The sequence below is a fragment of the Schistocerca piceifrons genome, chromosome 5 (genome assembly GCF_021461385.2).
Source record: "Schistocerca piceifrons isolate TAMUIC-IGC-003096 chromosome 5, iqSchPice1.1, whole genome shotgun sequence".
Lineage (NCBI taxonomy): Eukaryota > Metazoa > Arthropoda > Insecta > Orthoptera > Acrididae > Schistocerca > Schistocerca piceifrons.
In genome coordinates, this window is record NC_060142.1 from 357738522 (window position 1) to 357761419 (window position 22898).

The 22898-nt window shown below is 39.1% G+C and overlaps 1 protein-coding gene across 2 annotated transcripts in view; it reads right to left on the reverse strand.

Annotated features, from left to right (window-relative positions):
• Nucleotides 1–689: 689 nt before the first annotated feature.
• The window catches only part of LOC124797872 (bifunctional arginine demethylase and lysyl-hydroxylase PSR), a 163644-nt gene continuing 141435 nt past the window's right edge, over nt 690–22898 (reverse strand). For both annotated transcript variants that reach the window (XM_047260960.1, XM_047260961.1), the window contains 2 exons: nt 19488–19555; nt 690–3091 (listed from right to left, as the gene is read on the reverse strand). In XM_047260960.1, the coding sequence (XP_047116916.1) occupies nt 19519–19555 (37 nt within the window). In that variant the 3' untranslated portion in view covers nt 690–3091; nt 19488–19518. The remainder of the gene's footprint in view (nt 3092–19487; nt 19556–22898) is intronic.

A 22898-nucleotide genomic window follows, 5' to 3' on the forward strand; every position in this document is an offset into this window, starting at 1 on the left:
AGTGCTCTACAGAAGGGAAAGTTGGACTATGGATCAAATGAAAAGGAACTGACTTGAAGCTGCTGAAATGTGAATTCGGTACAAATCAACCTGGAAGTCTCAAGGGAAGTGCATGAAGAGAGATTATTAAAGGAAATGGAAAACAAAAATAAAATTTATTTGACGTGTCACCCGACACAACTACTTTATTATTAATATTCTTGAAGGGAAAATGGGGGGGGGGGGGGGTGAGGAAAAAGGGGAAGAGGTTGGCCTAGGGTTTGGAAGGGCATAAAAAAAGATGTGACAGTTATGTGAAACTAAAACGAACAGAAAATGACAGTAGAGTGGTTGCTTTGACAAGGTTGCCTTTAGAATATGTAACTCTATTAGAAGTAGAATACTACTTGCTGTCACCTTTGACTTTAGTTAATGGGAAATCACTTCCTCTTTTTTAATGCAAGTGTAATGTCACTCAGCTTCTAAGCCATTACATCTGTTCTACCAAGCAACAGTCCTTTTGTTTTCACATGCTATTCATTTTTCTTGTAATGGGCCCTCATAATTACTACTGTTGCATGCATAAAATTCTAATTACTTAGTAAAATTGATTGTACTGAACACTCATTTGGTTGAGGATGTATGCTCTTAGTTTGAACTGGGTTATTCTGTAAACTTGGAACAGTGCTGCATAAAAAAATAACAAGTAATTTTAATTTCATAGTATTTTAATAGCATCTTTCCAACAGTACACTGAATGCTGGAGGAAGACTAGTGTCCACAGGCTTTTAGGCACTAAGATTTGTAGCTCTTAGTAATACTGCCCAAATGCCAAAATGCTTCCCTGAGAAAGGCATACAATCAAACCAGATACATTCATGATTCATAAATACACATTCATATGGTAACTATTACCTTCACTCTCAATAGGAAGCTACAAGGAAGGAAACATTTATAATTATAAAACCTCTCAGAGATTTCAGAAGGCACATTCTTCATTATTATTATTATTACGGCTGAAAAGTGGAATTTTACCTCTGGTCATATATTTTAAAATAAATGACATGTAAGAAAAACTTTGGATTCAAGCTTTATAAAATGATTACTGATAATTTCTTCCACATAACTCCTAATAATAACAAAAATAATTACTATTGTAGGGTTCCTTCCATGGTAAAAACTGAAATTCAAGGCTAACAATAATACTTATAATAACCAGCACTAACTAAGCACTGATCACTGAGAAACAATATTCACCACGTATCACCAATAATGTGACACAAATACTTCGCTGCATGTAGATTACCATATCTCTTGTAAGAAATTTACTACTACAGCACCAGGAATGTCAGTTTCAATTCTTACTATATAAACCAAAATCTTTCTGAGTGCTTGGGCAACCTACTGTTTTATACAATAATACATTATATACAATCTGTACAGAAACTAATACAATTTACAGTTAAGGATATTTGCCAAACCAGGCACAACTGTAAAAACAGCAGAAACAAATTGACACTTTTTTACAATTTTTTAAAATCAGAGGGGTGGCCACAGAAATATGGATTCAGAACACAATTTCTTTGTAACTCAAACACATTAAGTAACATCAGTTCATGTATTGTTAAGATATCAAAGAGTACTTGAAGTACCCATACTGTTGTAAAGCTGATTCACACTTCTTCAGAAGTGAAAATGTCACACACACAATATTTATGAGTACATAGTGCCTACACCACTCTACAGTCTTTCTAACCAATACTGTTTAGTGAAATTCAAGTAAAAGTGCTTTGAATAAATATCCAGTTTTACACCACAATAAAATACATACTTCGTACATTCATGTTACTAAAACTGACACAAAACTTGTACAGGTATTTCTATAATATGAATTGCTCTTCTGATTTTCTGCATTTGATATTATAGAAATAATCTAAGAAGTTTTAAATTGATAAGCTGTGATAACTCATTTTTTTCCACATAAGAGAAATAGCACTGATAAGTGATTTGCAGATCATCTCACCTAAGTTAGATCAGAACGAGGCTGTTTCCAGGTGCAGCAGTCAATGTTATCATTTATTTCTGTTTGACTTATGTTACTGCACAGTGCAGTAAAGAACTGATAATAGTTTTACAAATAGGCATAAGTGAAAGGTTCCGCACAGGGTCTGATTATTAAAAGACAAAAATAACATATGGAAGCAAGGGTAAAAATTAGTTTAAAGACACTATATTTTTTGTTTACTGGAACAATTGGCCATTATGCACTTATCTAAAGTAAAAGTTATTTCCTATTGTAAATTCAAAGTACTGATAGGCTCAGGTATCAGCCACATATGTGATAAGTGAACGTAATATAAGCAACATATTTTGCTGTCAAAAAATTGTTCTATGAACATCTACAAGAAATTTTTTCCCCACCAAGTCACCTATGAACACTGCAATTTAATTCCTGTAGCCAACAATATGTCTTCTTATTCGGCACCTTACCTGTTATGTCTGCTGCCTTTGGTTGAAATTAAAAAGACCAATAGACTCCAAACATTTAATGAAACGGTTTAAAGTGGCTGCTGTAGTTGAGGAAGCAGTTTGATGTTGAACGCCAATTGGCTTTTTCAAATTTACATGTAGCAAAAGTAAATATGACTGTGTACATAGAGGAGAGTAAAAGTTTTAAATTATACTGACCTTGTGTACTTCACAACAATAGCTCCATTGCTCTACTCCTATTTCTTCTTCCCCCTCCTCAAAAACATTTCATTTCACAGTTCATGGGATACTGATTTTCCCCCTCCCCAAGCCAGACTAGAGGTAATAAAGTAATGCCATAAATATTTTAAAATAGGAAAGTTAGGCAGGAAAAAATCACAATGTCTTAAAAGTGGAGAGCACTAAAATCTTTTACAACAGAAAATGAAACACACACAAAAAACTATGAAAAATTTCCTAATTTTTAAAAATCCCAGTCAGTGATATCTAATGGCCACTAACTTCAACCATTGTTCACATTGCTGCCATTCTATGGGAGCCTTATCACTTGTTTGTTTATAAAAAATATTGAATCTTCATGCTGATGTACTGTAGTAGGTGGTTTGGTTGCTGAAGTAAATGTCTGTAAACAAAACAAATGAGTGTTTAGCCACACATCAAATTGATCTTTAAAGAAGTGGATAGTATTACAATACAAAGAGTGGATAAATGCAAAAGGGGGGACACTAGTACTCATGGATGTACCACTTTTTTAGACTAATATCAGGGTCCAATGAGAAGTTCAGGCAGCAAGTGCTAAAGAGGTCCAAAACTGACAAAATCTCACAAAAGGAAAGTAAATAATAATGTTACCATATTTAACCAAAATATTGGTGGATTAAAGAATAAAGTAGATGAGCTGGTTTGTTTAGATGACATTGAATCTGATAATGTAATAGATATACTATGCCTGTCTGAGCATCACATTGTGTCTGATATGGAAAAGGTAAATATCAGTGGTTATAAACTAGCTGCACATATGAGTAGAGAGAATACGGTGGGAGAAGGAGTTGCCATATATGTCAAAAGTTATCACTGTGTAGAAAGCTTAGATACAAAAAACTTTTGTCTAGAGCAACATATAGAAGCATGTGCCTGTCAACTTAAACTGAAGGAGGGCTCTTTTATAATTGTAACAGTATATAGGTCCCCTTCAGGGAACTTTCATTTATTCTTGGAAAACTTGGATGCAAACTGTTATTTGTGGGGACTTCAATGTTGATTCACTGAAAGAGTGTAATAGGAAGAATGACCTGGAAGTCTTGCTGGGTTCTTTCAATTTGACATGTCATTAATTTTCCTACTCGGATAGTAAACGACAGCAGCACATTGATAGCTAACACTTTTATAGACCAAGATACGTTTAAAAACATAAATTCTTGTCCTGTTGAGAATGGGCTCATGATGCTCAGCTAGTTACAGTATGACATAGCTCCATTCAGTAATTCAAAACTACCCTCCAAAGTTTTGCGTTCAATTAATGACTCAACAATTAGAAATTTCAGAGAAAATCTTCAGCAGTTAGACTGGCATGAGGTGTACAAGGAACCCGATGCTAATTTAAAATATAACTTATTTCACGACACACTTGTAAGAGAATTTGAAAACTGTTTCCCAAGAAAGTAGTTAAATCTAATTATAAGAAACCATGCAAAAACCTGGGCTTACTAAAGGAATAAAAATATCTTGTAACCCACAAAAGGGAACTGTATCTAACAACAAGAAAGAGTAATGGCCCAGAAACAGCCAAATATTATAAAAACTACTGTGCTACATTAAGAAATGTTATTAAAAAGTCCAGAAGCATATGCACATGGCTGAGATTAATACCTCTGATAACAAAATCAAAACAATTTGGAATATTATTACAAGGGAGACAGCGCAACCAAGAGTACAGGATGACGGCATCACCATCAAAGTGGATGGAACCTTGATAAACAACAAGCCGGAAGTCGAAAACATTTTGCATAATCATTTTTTAAATGTAGAGAAAATAGGATCTAAATGTTCATTAGAAGAAGCAAGGTAGTTAATGGAAGAGGCCTTACCCACACCATTTGATACAATTGAAATTCCACCCACCTCTCCTTCTGAAATTAGGAAGATAATAAACTCTCTCAAGAATAAAAGCTCACATGGAGTTGATGGCATTTCCAGCAGGATAATAAAAGCTTGTTCCAAGAAATATGTGGGATTCTTAGCCACATATGTAATAGCTCTCTGAAGCAGGGTATTTTCCCAGATAGACTGAAGTGTGCCATTGTTAAACCACTGCATAAAAAAGGGGATACGTCTGACGTCAACAACTACCGCCCAATCTCTCTTCTGACTGCCTTATCCAAAATTCTTGAAAAAGTAATGTATTGTAGAGTAGCTTCACACCTTTGTAAAAATAAAGTTTTAACAAAATGTCAGTTTGGTTTCCAGAAGGCTTTTTCAAGGGAAAATGCTATATATAATTTCACTAATGAAATATTAAATGCTCTGAGTAACCTGAAGTCACCCGTTGGGATTTTTTGTGATCTATCAAAGGCTTTTGATAGTGTAAATCATGGAATACTTCTAGATAAGCTCAAGTACTGTGGTATGAATGGGACAGTGCTCAAATGGTTTAAATCATACCTAACTGGAAGAGTGCAGAAAGTTGAAATTAACAGTTCACATAATATGCAAAAAACTCGTGATTTCTCAAACTGGGAAACAATTAAGAATGGGGTACCGCAAGGTTCGGTCTTGGGTCCTCTGCTGTTCTTAATATATATTAATGACTTGACATTCTACAGGGTGATTCAAAAAGAATACCACAACTTTAAAAATGTGTATTTAATGAAAGAAACATAATATAACCTTCTGTAATACATCATTACAAAGAGTATTTAAAAAGGTTTTTTTTTCACTCAAAAACAAGTTCAGAGATGTTCAATATGGCCCCCTCCAGACACACGAGCAATATCAACCCGATACTGCAACTCGTTCCACACTCTCTGTAGCATATCAGGCGTAACAGTTTGTATAGCTGCTGTTATTTCTCGTTTCAAATCATCAATGGTGGCTGGGAGAGGTGGCTGAAACACCATATCCTTAACATACCCCCATAAGAAAAAATCGCAGGGGGTAAGATCAGGGCTTCTTGGAGGCCAGTGATGAAATGCTCTGTCACGGGCTGCCTCGGGTAGTTTGGTTTTCAGCCTAGTCAACAGCGCCTAAAGCGAACAAATGTACAACTAAATGAAACTTTATAGCTCCCTTAATTCGCCGACAGATAGTGCTTAGCTCTGCCTTTTGTCGTTGCAGAGTTTTAAATTCCTAAAGTTGTGGTATTCTTTTTGAATCACCCTGTATATTCACGAAGATGCAAAGCTGGTACTTTTTGCCGATGATATGAGGATAGCTATCACACCCAACAGACAAAAATTATCTGGTGAAATTGTAAACGAAGTTTTTCAGAAAATCATTAAGTGGTTCTCTGCAAATGGGCTCTCATTAAACTTTGACAAAACACAGTATATACAGTTACACACAGTAAATGGAATGACACCATTAATAAATATAGACTTCGATCAGAAATCGGTAGCTAAGGTAGAATATTCAAAATTTCTAGGTGTGTGCATTGATGAGGGGTTGAACTGGAAAAAACACACTGAGGATCTGCTGAAACGTTTGAGTTCAGCTACTTATGCTATTAGGGTCATTGCAAATTTTGGCGATATACATCTGAGTAAGTTAGCTTACCACGCCTATTTTCATTCTCTCCTTTCGTATGGCATCATATTCTGGGGCAACTCATCATTGAGTAAAAGAGTGTTCAATGCACAAAAACGCGTAATCAGAATAATTGCTGGAGCTCATCCAAGATCATCCTGCAGACACTTATTCAAAGAGCTAGAAATCTTCACTGTAGCCTCACAATATATACATTCACTTATGAAATTTGTTATTAACAATCCGAACGAATTCAAAAGTAATAGCAAATAAATGGCTACAACACTAGGAGAAAGGATGATCTTCACTACTCAAGGTTAAATCTAACTTTGGCTCAGAAGGGGGTAAATTATGATGCCACAAAAGTCTTTGGTCACTTACCTAATAACATAAGAAGTCTGACACATAGCCATATAGCATTTAAAAGGAAATTAAAAGAATTTCTTAATGGCAACTCCTTCTACTCATCAGATGAATTTTTGGATATAGTAAGTGGGTAATTCCCCCAACACACACACACACACACACACACACACACACACACACACACACACACACACACACACACACACACAAAAAAAAAAGAAAAAAAAAGAAGAAAAACACACATTGAGTGTCATGTAATATTTTGTGTACTGTAGTATCTTGTATAGACACCTTTTATTAACCTGACACGTTCCATATCATTACGAAGTGTCGTATTCATGATCTATGGAACAAGTACTAACCTAATCTTATCACAAACAAGGGCAAAGGAATTTTGGGGATAATCACATTTGAATTACCCATTCTTTCATTGTTCTGTACAGAGGAAAGGTTATTGTTGAATGAATGGAAACGAAAGTATAAACGCAAGGTTGACATTAACCCTTCCGTTGTTATAAATACTTGATGAGTTACTTTACATACAGCACTAATGGTTTTCAAACAATGTTGATTGTGTTGAATTTCAAGTATAGAATTAATGATTTTTTTTATTTTCAAAGTTGTTTATGGAATATTTTGATATAGGGCTACCAATTGACAAAGGACTCACACAGTACAAATTTTACACTGACAATATTATGAGAAGGAAAGCTGCTACTCACCATATAGCGGAGATGCCGAGTTACACATAGGCACCTGGGACCTGGATAAACTGAAATAACCAGAGGTTGCAGGAAGTTTCAGAGAGAGCGTTAGGGAACAATTGACAAGAATTGGGGAAATAAATACAATAGAAGGAGAATGGGTAGCTTTGAGAGATGAATTAGTGAAGGCAGCAGAGGATCACGTACATAAAAAGATGAGGGCTGGTAGAAATCCTTGGGTAACAGAAGAGATACTGAATTTAATTGATGACATGAGAAAATATAAAAATGCAGTAAATGAAGCAGGCAAAAAGGAATACAAACGTCTCAAAAATGAGATGGACAGGAAGTGCAAAATTGCTAAGCAGGGATGGCTAAAGGAAAAGAGACATTTGGAGGAAAGAGAACATCTTGTATGAATATCAAGAGCTCAGATGGAAAACCAGTTCTAAGCAAAGAAGGGAAAGCAGAAAGGTGGAAGGAGTATATAGAGGGTCTATACAAGGGCGATGTACTTGAGGACAATATTGTGGAAATGGAAGAGGACTTAGTGCAGATGAAATGGGAGATATGATACTGCGTGAAGAATTTAACACAGCACTGAAAGACCGAAATCGAAACAAGGCCCTGGGAGTAGACACCATTCCATTAGAACTACTGATAGCCTTGGGAGAGCCAGCCATGACAAAACTCTACCATCTGGTGACCAAGATGTATGAGACAGGCGAAATACCCTCAGACTTCAAGAAGAATATAATAATTCCAATCCCAAAGAAAGCAGGTGTTGACAGGTGTGAAAAATTACCAAACTATTAGTTTAACAAGTCATGGCTGCAAAATACTAACACTAATTCTTTACAGACAAGTGGAAGGACTGGTAGAAGCTGACCTTGGGGAAGATCAGTATGGATTCCATAGAAATGTTGGAATGCGTGAGGCAATACTGACCCTATGACTTATCTTAGAAGATAGATTAGGGAAAGGCAAACCTACATTTGTAGCATTTGTAGACTTAGAGAAAGCTTTTGACAATGTTGACTGAAATACTCGCTTTCAAATTCTGATGGTGGCAGGTGTTAAATACAGGGATGAAAGGCTATTTGTACAGAAACCAGATGGCAGTTGTGTGTTGAGGGGCACGAAAGGGAAGCAATGGTTGGGAAAAGGTGTAGCCTATCCCCGATGTTATTCAATCTGTACTTTAGCAAGCAATACAGGAGACAAAAGAAAAATTTAGAGCAGGAATTAAAATCAATGGAAAAGAAATAAAAACTTTCGGGTTTGCCGATAACATTGTAATTCTGTCAGAGACAGCAAAGGACCTGGAAGAGCAGTTGAACGGAATGGACAGTGTCTTGAAAGGAGGATATAAGATGAACATCAACAAAAGCAAAACAAGGATAATGGAATGTAGTCAGATTAAATCAGAGGATGCTGAGGGAATTAGATTAGGAAATGAGACACTGAAAGTAGTAGATGAGTTTTGCTATTTGTGGAGCAAAATTACTGATGATGGTTGAAGTAGAGATGATATATAATGTAGACTGGCAATGGCAAGGAAAGCGTTTCTGAAGAAGAGAAATTTGTTAACATCAAGTATAGATTTAAGTGCCAGGAAGTCGTTTCTGAAAGTATTTGTATGGAGTGTAGCCATGTATGGAAGTGAAACATGGACGATAAATAGTTTGGACAAGAAGAGAATAGAAGCTTTTGAAATGTGATGCTAGAGAAGAATGCTGAAGATTAGATGGGTAGATCATGTAACTAATGAGGAGGTACTGAACAGAATTTGGGAGAAGAGGAATTTGTGGCACAACTTGACTAGGTGAAAGAATCGGTTCTTCGGACATGTTCTGAGGCACCAAGGGATTACCAATTTAGTATTGGAGGGCAACGTGAAGGGTAAAAATCATAGAGGGAGACCAAGAGATGAATACACTAAGCAGAGTCAGAAGGATGTAGGTTGCAGTAGTTACTTGGAGATGAAGAAGCTTGCACAGGATAGAGTAGCACGGAGAGCTGCATCAAACAGCAACAGCATATGTGACTCAGCATCTCCACTGTTTGGTGAGTAGCAACTTTCCTTCTCATAATATTGTTACATTCCATCCTGGATTTTCCATTGTTAGTTATTTTACACTGACAATCATTCCCTATCTGTGTTGCTACTGTTCTATAACAATATTATTTTTTAAATACAAGTACCGCATTACCTCAATATTTCCTTTCTTTTTAGATGCTGATGAAAAGTGTCTCTACCTCATTGACAACTAATAGTTTGCGTGACTCATCTTTCCAGTATATAGTCTTTCTTTATGAAAGGGGTGTTCTACGTGTCTGTATGAGAATGCATTGTTGAAGTCTTGGGAATAGTTGAACATATACTTTTGAGTACTTGTCAGTTCTTTTTCCAAAAAGGCTCGCCAATTAATTTATTACCTGCCTATACATCATTTCTGCACTAGCAGAAGAAAGAGGACACAACTCCATTTTAAAACTGAGAAAATATAGGTTGAATTTGGGGTACCAGCATTATCCTTAAGCATTGCTTCTTGACTACTGGGAGTCTGTCTCTCTTCTACTTATTCAGTAAATGTAAAATGAGTGCTGGCAGATTTTTCACCTCGAAATTTGACTTTTCCATAAAGAATATTAATATAGGTATTCTTCACAGAAAATCTGCATCCCAAATACAGATTAAGTTCACTAGCCTCATGTATTTTTAAATTTGTGTAAAATTCCTCTTACAGGACAGTTTTTTTTTCATAAGAAATGACATCTTGTCTGTCCCTCGAGACTCGCCATCCATGAATTATATTGTAAATTAATAAATTGCTGGCCAATACTTACCTTCAGGAAGCAATATGTACAGTTCTGTTGATAGATAAACACAAAAGTGAAAGTGACACAATACCTAGATTTTGGAACTTACACTTCCTTCATCGGGTAGGAGAGATAGGTAAGTTGGGAACAGTTAAAAAGGAAGGGCAGTTCATTCACACCTCACGATGAGAAGTACCTGCCAGTAGTGAGGATTAAGGAAGGAAGACAAAGCAATTAATTCTGCCTCATAATTTATTAATTTCCTCAACGGAATTTCCCTATGATACAATTATACTGTAAACTTTCATATTTCATACAGCAACATGGAAATATTTTAATGGGTATACTCTTAAAAATGTATTTCGTCGGCCAATCGGTAGGGGCACTGAGTCATTAAAAGTAATGTATTTATTTTGTGTATGGCTACATCACAAAAATAGTCACCAGCATTGTGTACAACCCGTTGGCAGTGATGTGGAAGTAGGATATTCTTAGCAGTGCCAGTTGTGTTGATAGTTTGAGCAGCGCGGTCTGTTGCCCGACAAATTTATAGCAGTTCTGAAGCGAATGCCGTGAAGTGTTTCCTTCAGTTTAGAAACCGAGTTGAACTTACGAAGGCTTAAGTCAGGGGAGTGCAGTAGTGGAATAGCACTTAGCAACCCCATCAGTCAAACAAATCAGCAACAGCTTGCACTGTACGTGCTTGAGCATTGTCCTGCAAAATGATGGACAGGTCCTGCAGAAAGTGTCATCACATCTGTTTCTATGCTGTTCATTTTTGGAACACAAACTATGACAACAGGTTATACACAATGCTTGTGACTACTTTGAAACATATATCTACTTTGTACGAGCTGTAAATAAATAGTTGCCACTATTAAAGTTCCAATCCTCATATTACAAATGGCTGCACTTACAAACTAGTATCCAATCATATACACAGTCTGTTGATTCCTCTGTCACCACTAGGAAGTCAGTTGAATCACCAGGGAAAGCCCTTGCAGGACATGCTAGAATTTACATGGCAAACACTTTGCTTTGCAGTGCCATAGTTGCAACTTGGAGAAGTTATTTTTTCCACTTGTACAGAGTCAGTACACCTTCCAGTGTTGGATCTTATTCGATTAAGAACTGGCTAGATCTTGTGTGGCCCTGCAAAGCCATGTGGCTTGGGTGATATGCATGGCATCTTTAGTTGTTCCATAATAGCATAATCTGCCATGTGAATCTCAAGTAGTCATTAATACTGAATCTGGTGTCAAATAACACCCTTGTGGTTACCACAGGTGGGTGTCAAAGAGTGAAGTCCGCTTTTGCTAATAGTTGGAATATTTGTGTGAACAGGGAGGTGAGGATTTTTCTGCAGTTTTTTTGTACTCCTGTACAAGTGCAGCTTCCAGCCACAGAGAAGGAGGTGGTATGTGGCTAAGTATGGATAACCCACAAGTAGATGTAGGTCTGATTGTACCACTTGAATTACATGATAAAGTTGAGCTGTATGTTGACAAGTCTTGTGCGAGTACTATCCATCCACCATGGGAAGCAATATTTTGCAACAGGGTAAACCAGTCCCACAGTTGGAGTGCAAAATGTAGACACAGAGGATCCCCATGTTGTCCCAACACAGTTTCTGGAAAATGTTATATCGAATTTTGATTACAGAAGCTGTTGTTAATAGATGCTGTTTGTAACTGAGTTGTGTTCTATCACGCATGATCTCTAGATATACTGAGTTTAGTTATGTCTGAATAACATTCTTTCAATTATATATAAAAACAAAGATGAGGTGACTTACCGAACAAAAGCGCTGGCAGGTCGATAGACACACAAGCAAACACAAACATACACACAAAATTCTAGCTTTCGCAACCAACGGTTGCCTCATCAGGAAAGAGGGAAAGATGAAAGGATGTGGGTTTTAATGGAGAGGGTAAGGAGTCATTCCAATCCCGGGAGCAGAAAGACTTACCTTAGTGGGAAAAAAGGACAGGTATACACTCGCACACACACACACACATATCCATCCACACATACAGACACAAGCAGACATATTTAAAGACAAAGAGTTTGGGCAGAGATGTCAGTCGAGGCAGAAGTGTAGAGGCAAAGAAGTTGTTGAAAGACAGGTGAGGTATGAGTGGCGGCAACTTGAAATTAGCGGAGATTGAGGCCTGGCGGATAAGGAGAAGAGAGGATATACTGAAGGGCAAGTTCCCATCTCCGGAGTTCGGATAGGTTGGTGTTGGTGGGAAGTATCCAGATAACCCGGACGGTGTAACACTGTGCCAAGATGTGCTGGCTGTGCACCAAGGCATGTTTAGCCACAGGGTGATCCTCATTACCAACAAACACTCTCTGCCTGTGTCCATTCATGCGAATGGACAGTTTGTTGCTGGTCATTCCCACATAGAATGCATCACAGTGTAGGCAGGTCAGTTGGTAAATCACGTGGGTGCTTTCACACGTGGCTCTGCCTTTGATCGTGTACACCTTCCGGGTTACAGGACTGGAGTAGGTGGTGGTGGGAGGGTGCATGGGACAGGTTTTGCACCAGGGTCGGTTACAAGGATAGGAGCCAGAGGGTAGGGAAGGTGGTTTGGGGATTTCATAGGGATGAACTAAGAGGTTACGTAGGTTAGGTGGACGGCGGAAAGACACTCTTGGCGGAGTGGGGAGGATTTCATGAAGGATGGATCTCATTTCAGGGCAGGATTTGAGGAAGTCGTATCCCTGCTGGAGAGCCACATTCAGAGTCTGGTCCAGTCCCAGAAAGTATCCTGTCACAAGTGGGGCACTTTAGTGGTTCTTCTGTGGGGGATTCTGTGTTTGAGGGGATGAGGAAGTGGCACTGGTTATTTGCTTCTGTACCAGGTCGGGAGGGTAGTTGCGGGATGCGAAAGCTGTTGTCAGGTTGTTGGTGTAATGATTCAGGGATTCCGGACTGGAGCAGTTTCATTTGCCACGAAGACCTAGGCTGTAGGGAAGAGACCGTTTGATGTGGAATGGGTGGCAGCTGTCATAATGGAGGTACTGTTGCTTGTTGGTGGGTTTGATGTGGACGGACGTGTGAAGTTGGCCATTGGACAGGTGGAGGTCAACGTCAAGGAAAGTGGCATGAGATTTGGAGTAGGACCAGGTGAATCTGATGGAACCAAAGGAGTTGAGGTTGGAGAGGAAATTCTGGAGTTGTTCTTCACTGTGAGTCCAGATCATGAAGATGTCATCAATAAATCTGTACCAAACTTTGGGTTGGCAGACCTGGGTAACCAAGGCGGCTTCCTCTAAGTGACCCATGAATAGGTTGGTGTACGAGGGGGCCATCCTGGTACCCATGGCTGTTCCCTTTAATTGTTAGTATGTCTGGCCTTCAAAAGTGAAGAAGTTGTGGGTCAGGATGAAGCTGGCTAAGGTAATGAGGAAAGAGGTTTTAGGTAGGGTGGCAGGTGATCGGCGTGAAAGGAAATGCTCCATCGCAGCGAGGCCCTGGACGTGCGGAATATTTGTGTATAAGGAAGTGGCATCAATGGTTACAAGGATGGTTTCCGGGGGTAACAGATTGGGTAAGGATTCCAGGCGTTCAAGGAAGTGGTTGGTGCCTTTGATGAAGGATGGGAGACTGCATGTAATGGGTTGAAGGTGTTGATCTACGTAGGCAGAGATACGTTCTGTGGGGGCTTGGTAACCAGCTACAATGGGGCGGCCAGGATGATTGAGTTTGTGGATTTTAGGTAGAAGGTAGAGGTGCGGGGTGTCGGTGGGGTCAGGAGGTTGATGGAGTCAGGTGAAAGGTTTTGCAGGGGGCCTAAGGTTCTGAGGATTCCTTGAAGCTCCGCCTGGACATCGGGAATGGGGTTACCTTGGCAAACTTTGTATGTGGTGTTGTCTGAAAGCTGACGCAGTCCCTCAGCCACATACTCCCGACGATCAAGTACCACGGTCGTGGAACCCTTGTCCGCCGGAAGAATGACGATGGATCGGTCAGCCTTCAGATCACGGATAGCCTGGGCTTCAGCAGTGGTGATGTTGGGTGTAGGATTAAGGTTTTTTAAGAAGGATTGAGACGCAAGGCTGGAAGTCAGAAATTCCTGGAAGGTTTGGAGAGGGTGATTTTGAGGAAGAGGAGGTGGGTCCCGCTGTGACGGAGGACGGAACTGTTCCAGGCAGGGTTCAATTTGGATGGTGTCTTGGGGAGTTGGATCATTAGGAGTAGGATTAAGATCATTTTTCTTCGTGGCAAAGTGATATTTCCAGCAGAGAGTACGAGTGTAGGACAGTAAATCTTTGACGAGGGCTGTTTGGTTGAATCTGGGAGTGGGGCTGAAGGTGAGGCCTTTGGATAGGACAGAGGTTTCGGATTGGGAGAGAGGTTTGGAGGAAAGGTTAACTACTGAATTAGGGTGTTGTGGTTCCAAATTGTGTTGATCGGAATTTTGAGGTTTTGGAGGGAGTGGAGCTGGAAGTGGGAGATCGAGTAGATGGGAGAGACTGGGTTTGTGTGCAATGACAGGAGGTTGAGGTTTGCTGGAAAGGTTGTGAAGGGCGAGTGAGTTGCCTTTCCGGAGGTGGGAAACCAGGAGATTGGATAGTTTTTTGAGGTGGAGGGTGGCATGCTGTTCTAATTTACGGTTGGCCTGTAGGAGGATGCTCTGAACAGCCGGTGTGGATGTGGGAGAGGAAAGATTAAGGACTTTTATTAAGGATAGGAGTTGACGGGTGTGTTCATTGGCTGAGTTGATGTGTAGGTGAAGGATTAGGTGGGTGAGGGCAATGGATTGTTCAGTTTGGAACTGGTATAGGGACTGATGGAAGGAAGGGTTGCAGCCAGAGATGGGAACTTTAAGTGTGAGGCCTTTGGGGGTAATGCCAAATGTCAGACAAGCCTGAGAAAATAGAATATGGGAGCGTAATCTTGCTAGGGCGAAGGCATGTTTGCGGAGGGAATGTAAATAAAACTTAATGGGGTCGTTGTGAGGGTGACATGGTATTAGAAGGTGGAAAGTGTAACATGAGGTGAACTGGAAAGTAACTGGAGATCTGGAATGAAAAAAGGCGAAAGGGTGTTGGTTACAGCTGGGCTATGTTGGACTTGGGTTGGTAGACAATGATGTGCATAAAGGTTAGGTGGTTGTGTTGCCACCAAAACACGTTAAAGGACGGAGAAATTCGGGAAAATTTCGAAAAAACTGCGTGTAGTATATTAAAAGGAGTGGTTTTGTGGTGACAGATTATGAAAATGAGACTAACAATAGTCAGACGAAGAAATAATGACGTTAAAACCTGTGGGAAGCAGCTAAAAATTATAAGTGATGTGGGAAAAACGGAAATGGAAATAAAGCGAAAGTTATTAGAACTGGCCAAAATGGTTGTTTAAAAGGTGAAAGGAACTGTTTGTGAACTAGAAACGGTGGATATTATAGCGGCGGTAGTGCTGAAAGCGGCAAAACAATTTTTTTGGTTATGGTTTGGAAGTGGGTTACGTATTATTGAGTATATAAAGGCGGGATAAAATAGTATAGCAGATTACGGTAAAAAGGGGAAGGTGAATACAAAGTGAAACTACTGGCAAAAACAGAAAGAGGAAAATAAGACGACAGAAAAGATTTCGAAATGCAACAGTGACAATAACAAACGTAATTGTTGGATTCAAATTAATGATGTCAATATAATAGAGGGAAACATTACACGTGGGAAAAATTATATATAAAAACAAAGATGAGGTGACTTACCGAACAAAAGCAATGGCAGGTCGATAGACACACAAGCAAACACAAACATACACACAAAATTCTAGCTTTCGCAACCAATGGTTGCCTCATCAGGAAAGAGGGAAGGAGAGGGAAAGATGAAAGGATGTGGGTTTTAAGGGAGAGGGTAAGGAGTCATTCCAATCCTGGGAGCGGAAAGACTTACCTTAGTGGGAAAAAAGGACAGGTATGCACTCGCACACACACACACATATCCATCCACACATACAGACACAGGCAGACATATTTAAAGACAAAGAGTTTGGGCAGAGATGTCAGTCGAGGCTGAACTGTAGAGGCAAAGAAGTTGTTGAAAGACAGGTGAGGTATGAGTGGCGGCAACTTGAAATTAGCGGAGATTGAGGCCTGGCGGATAAGGAGAAGAGAGGATATACTGAAGGGCAAGTTCCCATCTCCGGAGTTCGGATAGGTTGGTGTTGGTGGGAAGTATCCAGATAACCCGGATGGTGTAACACTGTGCCAAGATGTGCTGGCTGTGCACCAAGGCATGTTTAGCCACAGGGTGATCCTCATTACTAACAAACACTGTCTGCCTGTGTCCATTCATGCGAATGGACAGTATGTTGCTGGTCATTCCCACATAGAATGCATCACAGTGTAGGCAGGTCAGTTGGTAAATCACGTGGGTGCTTTCACACGTGGCTCTGCCTTTGATCGTGTACACCTTCCGGGTTACAGGACTGGAGTAGGTGGTGGTGGGAGGGTGCATGGGACAGGTTTTGCATCGGGGGCGGTTACAAGGATAGGAGCCAGAGGGTAGGGAAGGTGGTTTGGGGATTTCATAGGGATGAACTCTGTGATGCATTCTATGTGGGAATGACCAGCAACAAACTGTCCATTCGCATGAATGGACACAGGCAGACAGTGTTTGTTGGTAATGAGGATCACCCTGTGGCCAAACATGCCTTGGTGCACAGCCAGCACATCTTGGCACAGTGTTACACCGTCCGGGTTATCTGGATACTTCCCACCAACACCAACCTATCCGAACTCCGGAGATGGGAACTTGCCCTTCAGTATATCCTCTCTTCTCGTCATCCGCCAGGCCTCAATCTCCGCTAATTTCAAGTTGCCGCCACCCATACCTCACCTGTCTTTCAACAACTTCTTTGCCTCTACAGTTCTGCCTCGACTGACATCTCTGCCCAAACTCTTTGTCTTTAAATATGTCTGCTTGTGTCTGTATGTGTGGATGGATATGTGTGTGTGTGTGTGTGTGTGTGTGTGTGTGTGTGTGTGTGTGTGTGTGTGTGTGTGCGCGCGCGAGTGTATACCTGTCCTTTTTTCCCACTAAGGTAAGTCTTTCCGCTCCCGGGATTGGAATGACTCCTTACCCTCTCCCTTAAAACCCACATCCTTTCATCTTTCCCTCTCCTTCCCTCTTTCCTGATGAGGCAACCGTTGGTTGCGAAAGCTAGAGTTTTGTGTGTATGTTTGTGTTTGCTTGTGTGTCTATCGACCTGCCAGCGCTTTTGTTCGGTAAGTCACCTCATCTTTGTTTTTATATATAATATTTCCCACGTGGAATGTTTCCCTCTATTATATTAACATTCTTTCAAAGTAGACTGTGAGCTTTTTGTTGGCCAGCTTGTTGTTTAGGGAAAACATTGAGACTTCTGACTTAGGACATTTGGCTGCAACCTCCTTTTTGAAAATACAGACAAACAGTTACTAAATCACTGGTCAATACAGACTTGATAACTTTGCCTGTGCCCAGTTGCCATGATACCCAAACTTTCTTGATGTGGTTTCAGGCATATCCAATATGAACAAATTGAACATGAGAGGGCCAGATCCTTGTGGCAGCCCATTGTTTACCTGTAGCTGTGAACTCATCTTGTTGCCCATTAGTATTTGGAAACATCATTTACTGAGCATTTTATTGGTGAGATTGCCAATTTTTAGGCTTGGGACGACTTGTACAAGTTCCAATATGAAGCAGCTGTCAACCAATGAATACAGCTGCTGCGTACCGTGGCTCTGGAAACCAGCTTCTATTGCTGTAAGGGAGAGCACTTGCATCTAATGCATCTGTCTTATGGTCTGTATCCTCCCTGTTCAATCAGCATTTTTTTTTTTTAAAAAAAAAAGATTGTATGACTCTTCTATTGTATACCATTCTTTCCTGTGTACTAAGTAGGGCTATGGGTTGATAACTTTCTGGCCTGTCATTTGGTTTACCTGGTTTCAATAAGGCTATGACTTTTAACTTGTTTCACTGCATATGGTAAGTTGCATGTATGCAGAGTGTTTGTGAAGAACTCAGCCAGCCACTTTTTCACAATAGTGGCCACACCAAAAGGAATTCTGTGTGAATGCCATCAAACCTGGGGCTCTCTCTGATTTCATTTCTTTTATGGCAATTGTTACTTCCTCAATTTTGAATGTAGAGAACAGTCAGTTTCAGCTTTGCAATCTCTTTTGAGTGCCTTTAATTTCCTATTACCCCTAATAGTATGTGCTCAGACTTGAGGAGTTCTGGAAGTGGATATGATGTTGGCTGCAAATGGGTTGGGGGTAACAAGATTGTAAATGTGATCTTGTGGGGTACCACCATCTAGTTTTCTGAGCAAATTCGAATATTTCTGGCTAGCTGTATGGAAGTCCAGAGATTCAATGGACTCAATCCACTTTATACATTGAGATGCTGACATCACTATAGTTAATCTGCTATTTCAAATCACAAACGGTTCGTCAAAGCTCTAATTGTACAGCAAAGAAGTGTATTCCAAAATGTTTCTGTAAAGTATATATACCTGGCTGGATAGAAAAAGTGCGCATGGGGTTCCAGTTCCATTTCCTCGTAGATGGTTTCATCAGAAGCTAGTCTCCAGTATCCATTTTCTTCTGTCTTTCTACAACATTAGTTGTTAAGAAATTTGTCATGTAACTGTTTTGTTGTTACTGAAGGGCATTTTTGTCAGACTGTTTATTCTATTCAGCCATGCACGGTTTTCATTCATAATTTCTGTATTTTCAAAGGATATTCTGAGGCAGATTTCCTGCAGTGGTTTAACTTTTGGTGTTTCCTGAACATTGTTGAGCAAGAGAGCACGGTTATCTGAGAGTCGCAGGCAGTTTAAAGTTAAATTAATTTTAGGTTAACCATGTACTATTCTCTCATTATATGTTTCAATATACAATTAAACAATAGTGGTGACAGGCAGTTTTCCTGCCTTAAACCCCCAAGGTCTTAAACCTCCTTGGTATTCATTTACTTCTTGCTCTAGTTATTGTTTAATTCTATGATATAAAATTACAGAAAAAAAACTTTTATGTGCAATCCAATAGAGATATAACTCTGTAGTTATCTGGATTGGTCTTATCTTCTTTATTGTGGAGTGGCTCTATGTAGCTGTGATCCAATGTTCAGGAAATTTTTCTGTTATACAGCTTTTGACAAAGCCACGTGTAGGTAGGTCCAAATTGTGCCACTGATGTACTTTCACACTTCTCTGAAAACCAGCTCTTTTCCACATGGCTTGGAAACTGAAAGTTACATACACTTTATGTATGTTCTTTTAAACACTGTGAAACTCTGCGGTAAGTAAAGGGCATTAGCACATTGCAATTTACATATACATCTACTTCAGAAGGGAGAGGAAACTGCTGAACTTACCAAAACATTATAATGCATGGTATATCATGCACTATGATGTAGCCTTTGGTGACTGGACTGCTTTTCTCCTGAAAATGATTAAACAAGATTCTTATAGGACAACACTAAACATTACATCTACAAGATTGCAATGAAATTGATATTCTTGCAGCATGGGAATTGTCCAGTGTGGTGTCGTAGTTGCTAACTACACGGACTGTAAGCACAAAACTGATCCCTTAGTGATTTGTGTTAAAGAGCCCTGGAAGATTTTACAGCATGTTTGTTGACAAAATATTTCGATAATTTAAGAAAAGCATTCTCCCCATTAGAATAAAGTTCAACTCTGTCAGTGTTTTTAGAGATGTGTTTGCAAAATAAAATGCATTTCACAGTCAGTTTTCACTGTTTAATTACAATATCACATTGTCTAAAAAGGAACATAAATATTTATAGAAAGACAATTCACTGTGTGTGTGTGTGTGTGTGTGTGTGTGTGTGTGTGTGTTTTGGGGGAAGGGGTAGGATCATCAGTTACAGCAGCACCAACACAAAATGGGAGAAAAGTGAACTACCCCCTAGTGCCTTGCAAATGCCAATACTGTGCTCTGAGTTAACATTTAGGCCACCAAAAAATTGTTTTTGTACAAACACTGGTACAAATTATTGTTACCGTTCGAATTGTTTACAAAATGAGGAGCAAAACTTAAATGGGATGACCTGAATGTATGAAGTCAGAAGACTACTGCATGAACAGTGCACTAGACAAATTTAAAAACAAAGTGGTTGAAATAATTATAAAAGGTGTCAATAGCAAATGAAACTACTCCTAATGTTTCTCAGGTACAGGTTGATTACAAACAATCTACTGCAGAACACAGAAATGGATGAAAAATCATATGCTAGCACCACAAAGGAGACAATACTGCATGATAACACATACGGATTTAAGTGGCTGATGATGATGATGGTGGTGGTTGTGGAAGTGAAAGATGGTAGGATTTCCATTAGCTCAAGCTAAAGTCACATATGGTGATTTTATAGACACAATGCTATTGCAGGTAGTATTTCCTTGTATTCTAACCACAACTTGGTTTTTTTATGTGGAAACTGAAATAGCTCATGACACTCACTCATTGATTTGTAAGGGCTAAATTTCAATATGTTTCAGTTACAAACACAATATATTACATTGTCAGGTTTGTTTCTTTTGTATTTTTACCAGTATTGTACAAGCAGTTGTGTACTTTACTAGTTTTAGTACATACAACAGTCAGTTGCCTTTCCATACATTTTTCACTTCTTCAGTAATATTGCCATGTCAGTTTTGGTTTAGATTTTTCACCCTTAATGTGTGTCAAACTGATATACTATTTCTAAAATTATTTAATTGGATAGATAAAAAATCTACTCACCAAGCGGTGGTAGAACACACACATAAAAGAGTGTTGTGATTAGCAAGCTTTCGGAGCCAGTGGCTCCTTCTTCAGGCAGAAGGGTTGAAGGTGAAGTAAGAAGGCTGAAGGAAAAGGGGTAAATTTTGGGAAAGTCACCCAGAACCGTGGGTCAGGAGACTTTACTGTATGGGATGAGAAGGGATGATAGTCTTTCCTTCTCGTCCTGTACAGCAAGTCTCCCCTCACCCGCGGTTCTGAGTGACTCTCCCAAAATCTACCCCTTTTCCTAGATATCTCCAATCCTTTTCCTTCACCCTTCTTCCCAAACCTTCTGCCACTGGCTCCGAAAGCTTCCCAATCACAGCAATCTTTTGTGTGTGTTCTGATGCCGCTTGGTGAATAGATTTTTTTGTCTACCCAATTAAATAATTTTATCAATAATTGATTGTTTTCATTGATATACCACCTCTGTTACACATGACATTTGCAACAAGCATTATTTATTTTATAAAAAGTGCAAGATAACCATTTACTTCTCACAATCTTGCTAGCATTTTCCAAAATAACAAGAAAAGGCACAAAGATCTTAAATGTAATACAGGTAGCTATTTCAGGAATTATGAAGGGAGAAACATGCTATAATAAGCTTGCTTTTAAATTGCCACAAATGTGCGAAGGATTGTTTTCAACAATGGCATGTATTAGGTGTGGAGATGCTAAGTATGGAAAGAAGTTATCTGTAATGGAGACAAGAGAATTGGGGAAGTGGCTGTGGGGCCCTCCCCCTGGATATTTTTTTTAAATTGACAAAAATCTCAATCTGAAGTGTAATTGCATTGCTTGAAAAGTGAAAACTGAGGCCTTTAATCCCTAGTAAGAAACGCAAAAAGGATGCTGGAAATTTAAAAATTAGATCTCGAAGTTGCATAAGAGTAACTCAGAATTACTTACACGGTTCTTTTGTTCACAGAGGTTATGAACATTTCTATGGAAGATTTACTTTGGCTAAACACTTTCCATTGTTTATATGAAGCTGGCTATTTATATGACAGTGAGTTATCTTGACCTCCGTGTGAAATAACAATATTGCATGAACAAATACTACAGAATTCATGATGAGTAGACTTTTGTGACTGTATGAGTTACAGGTTTTTTGAATTACCGCCATCAGCTTTCAAGATCAAACTAACTAAAAATCCCTTCATTTTGGATTACTGAATGCAAAGAACATTGTAACAATAAATACACACTATATATTTTACTTGAGTATCAGTGAACCAAAACTTTCTGTTAAAGCAGCAGGACTAACCACATAACACAATCGAAAATATTATTAAAGAAAAAAAATGACAACTTGAAACTGTCGTTATTTACGCACAAACAATTGACTATACCATGCAAACACAGAATACAGCAATGAGTGTGTCGCTAGTCACTTGGGAACTGTGACTGCAGTTGCTAGTGATGTTTCACAGATTTGTGACATAATTGTGAAGATGTGAAAAAGATGACCAATAAAAAATTCTGTGGAAGAGTATTCATGACTTCAAAAGAAACAATTACATTAAACTTTATACAGTCATTTACCTATGCCCAAAAGAGACTAAAAAAAAAAGGTGTGAAAGTTAGTTTAAATGCTACTCGACGGTGACATCACAGCATGAACATCAGTACGCCAAATTGAAATGTAACTTAAAAGTTAACACGCACACACCGACAACAGTGTAGCTGAGAAGTGTTTGTGTATATTATATAGTCTGTGTTAAAGAAATGATTAAAGGGTATTGCATTGCTTCTGAAACAATAATGATTCGCAAAATGATGCAACAAAAAACATTGTGTAGTGAAACCACTAAAATAAATCAAATATGGTGGTGAATTCTATAATTTTAGCTTAGAAATCATGGTAATTATGGACAAATCTTAATACTTGGGATGTCTGCACACCCATTAGCAGTTTAGCAAAATAAGTAACTGCCATGTAATGTTTCATTCGTCTCAGAGTAATGATAATTAAAACCTAGAAAAGACCAGC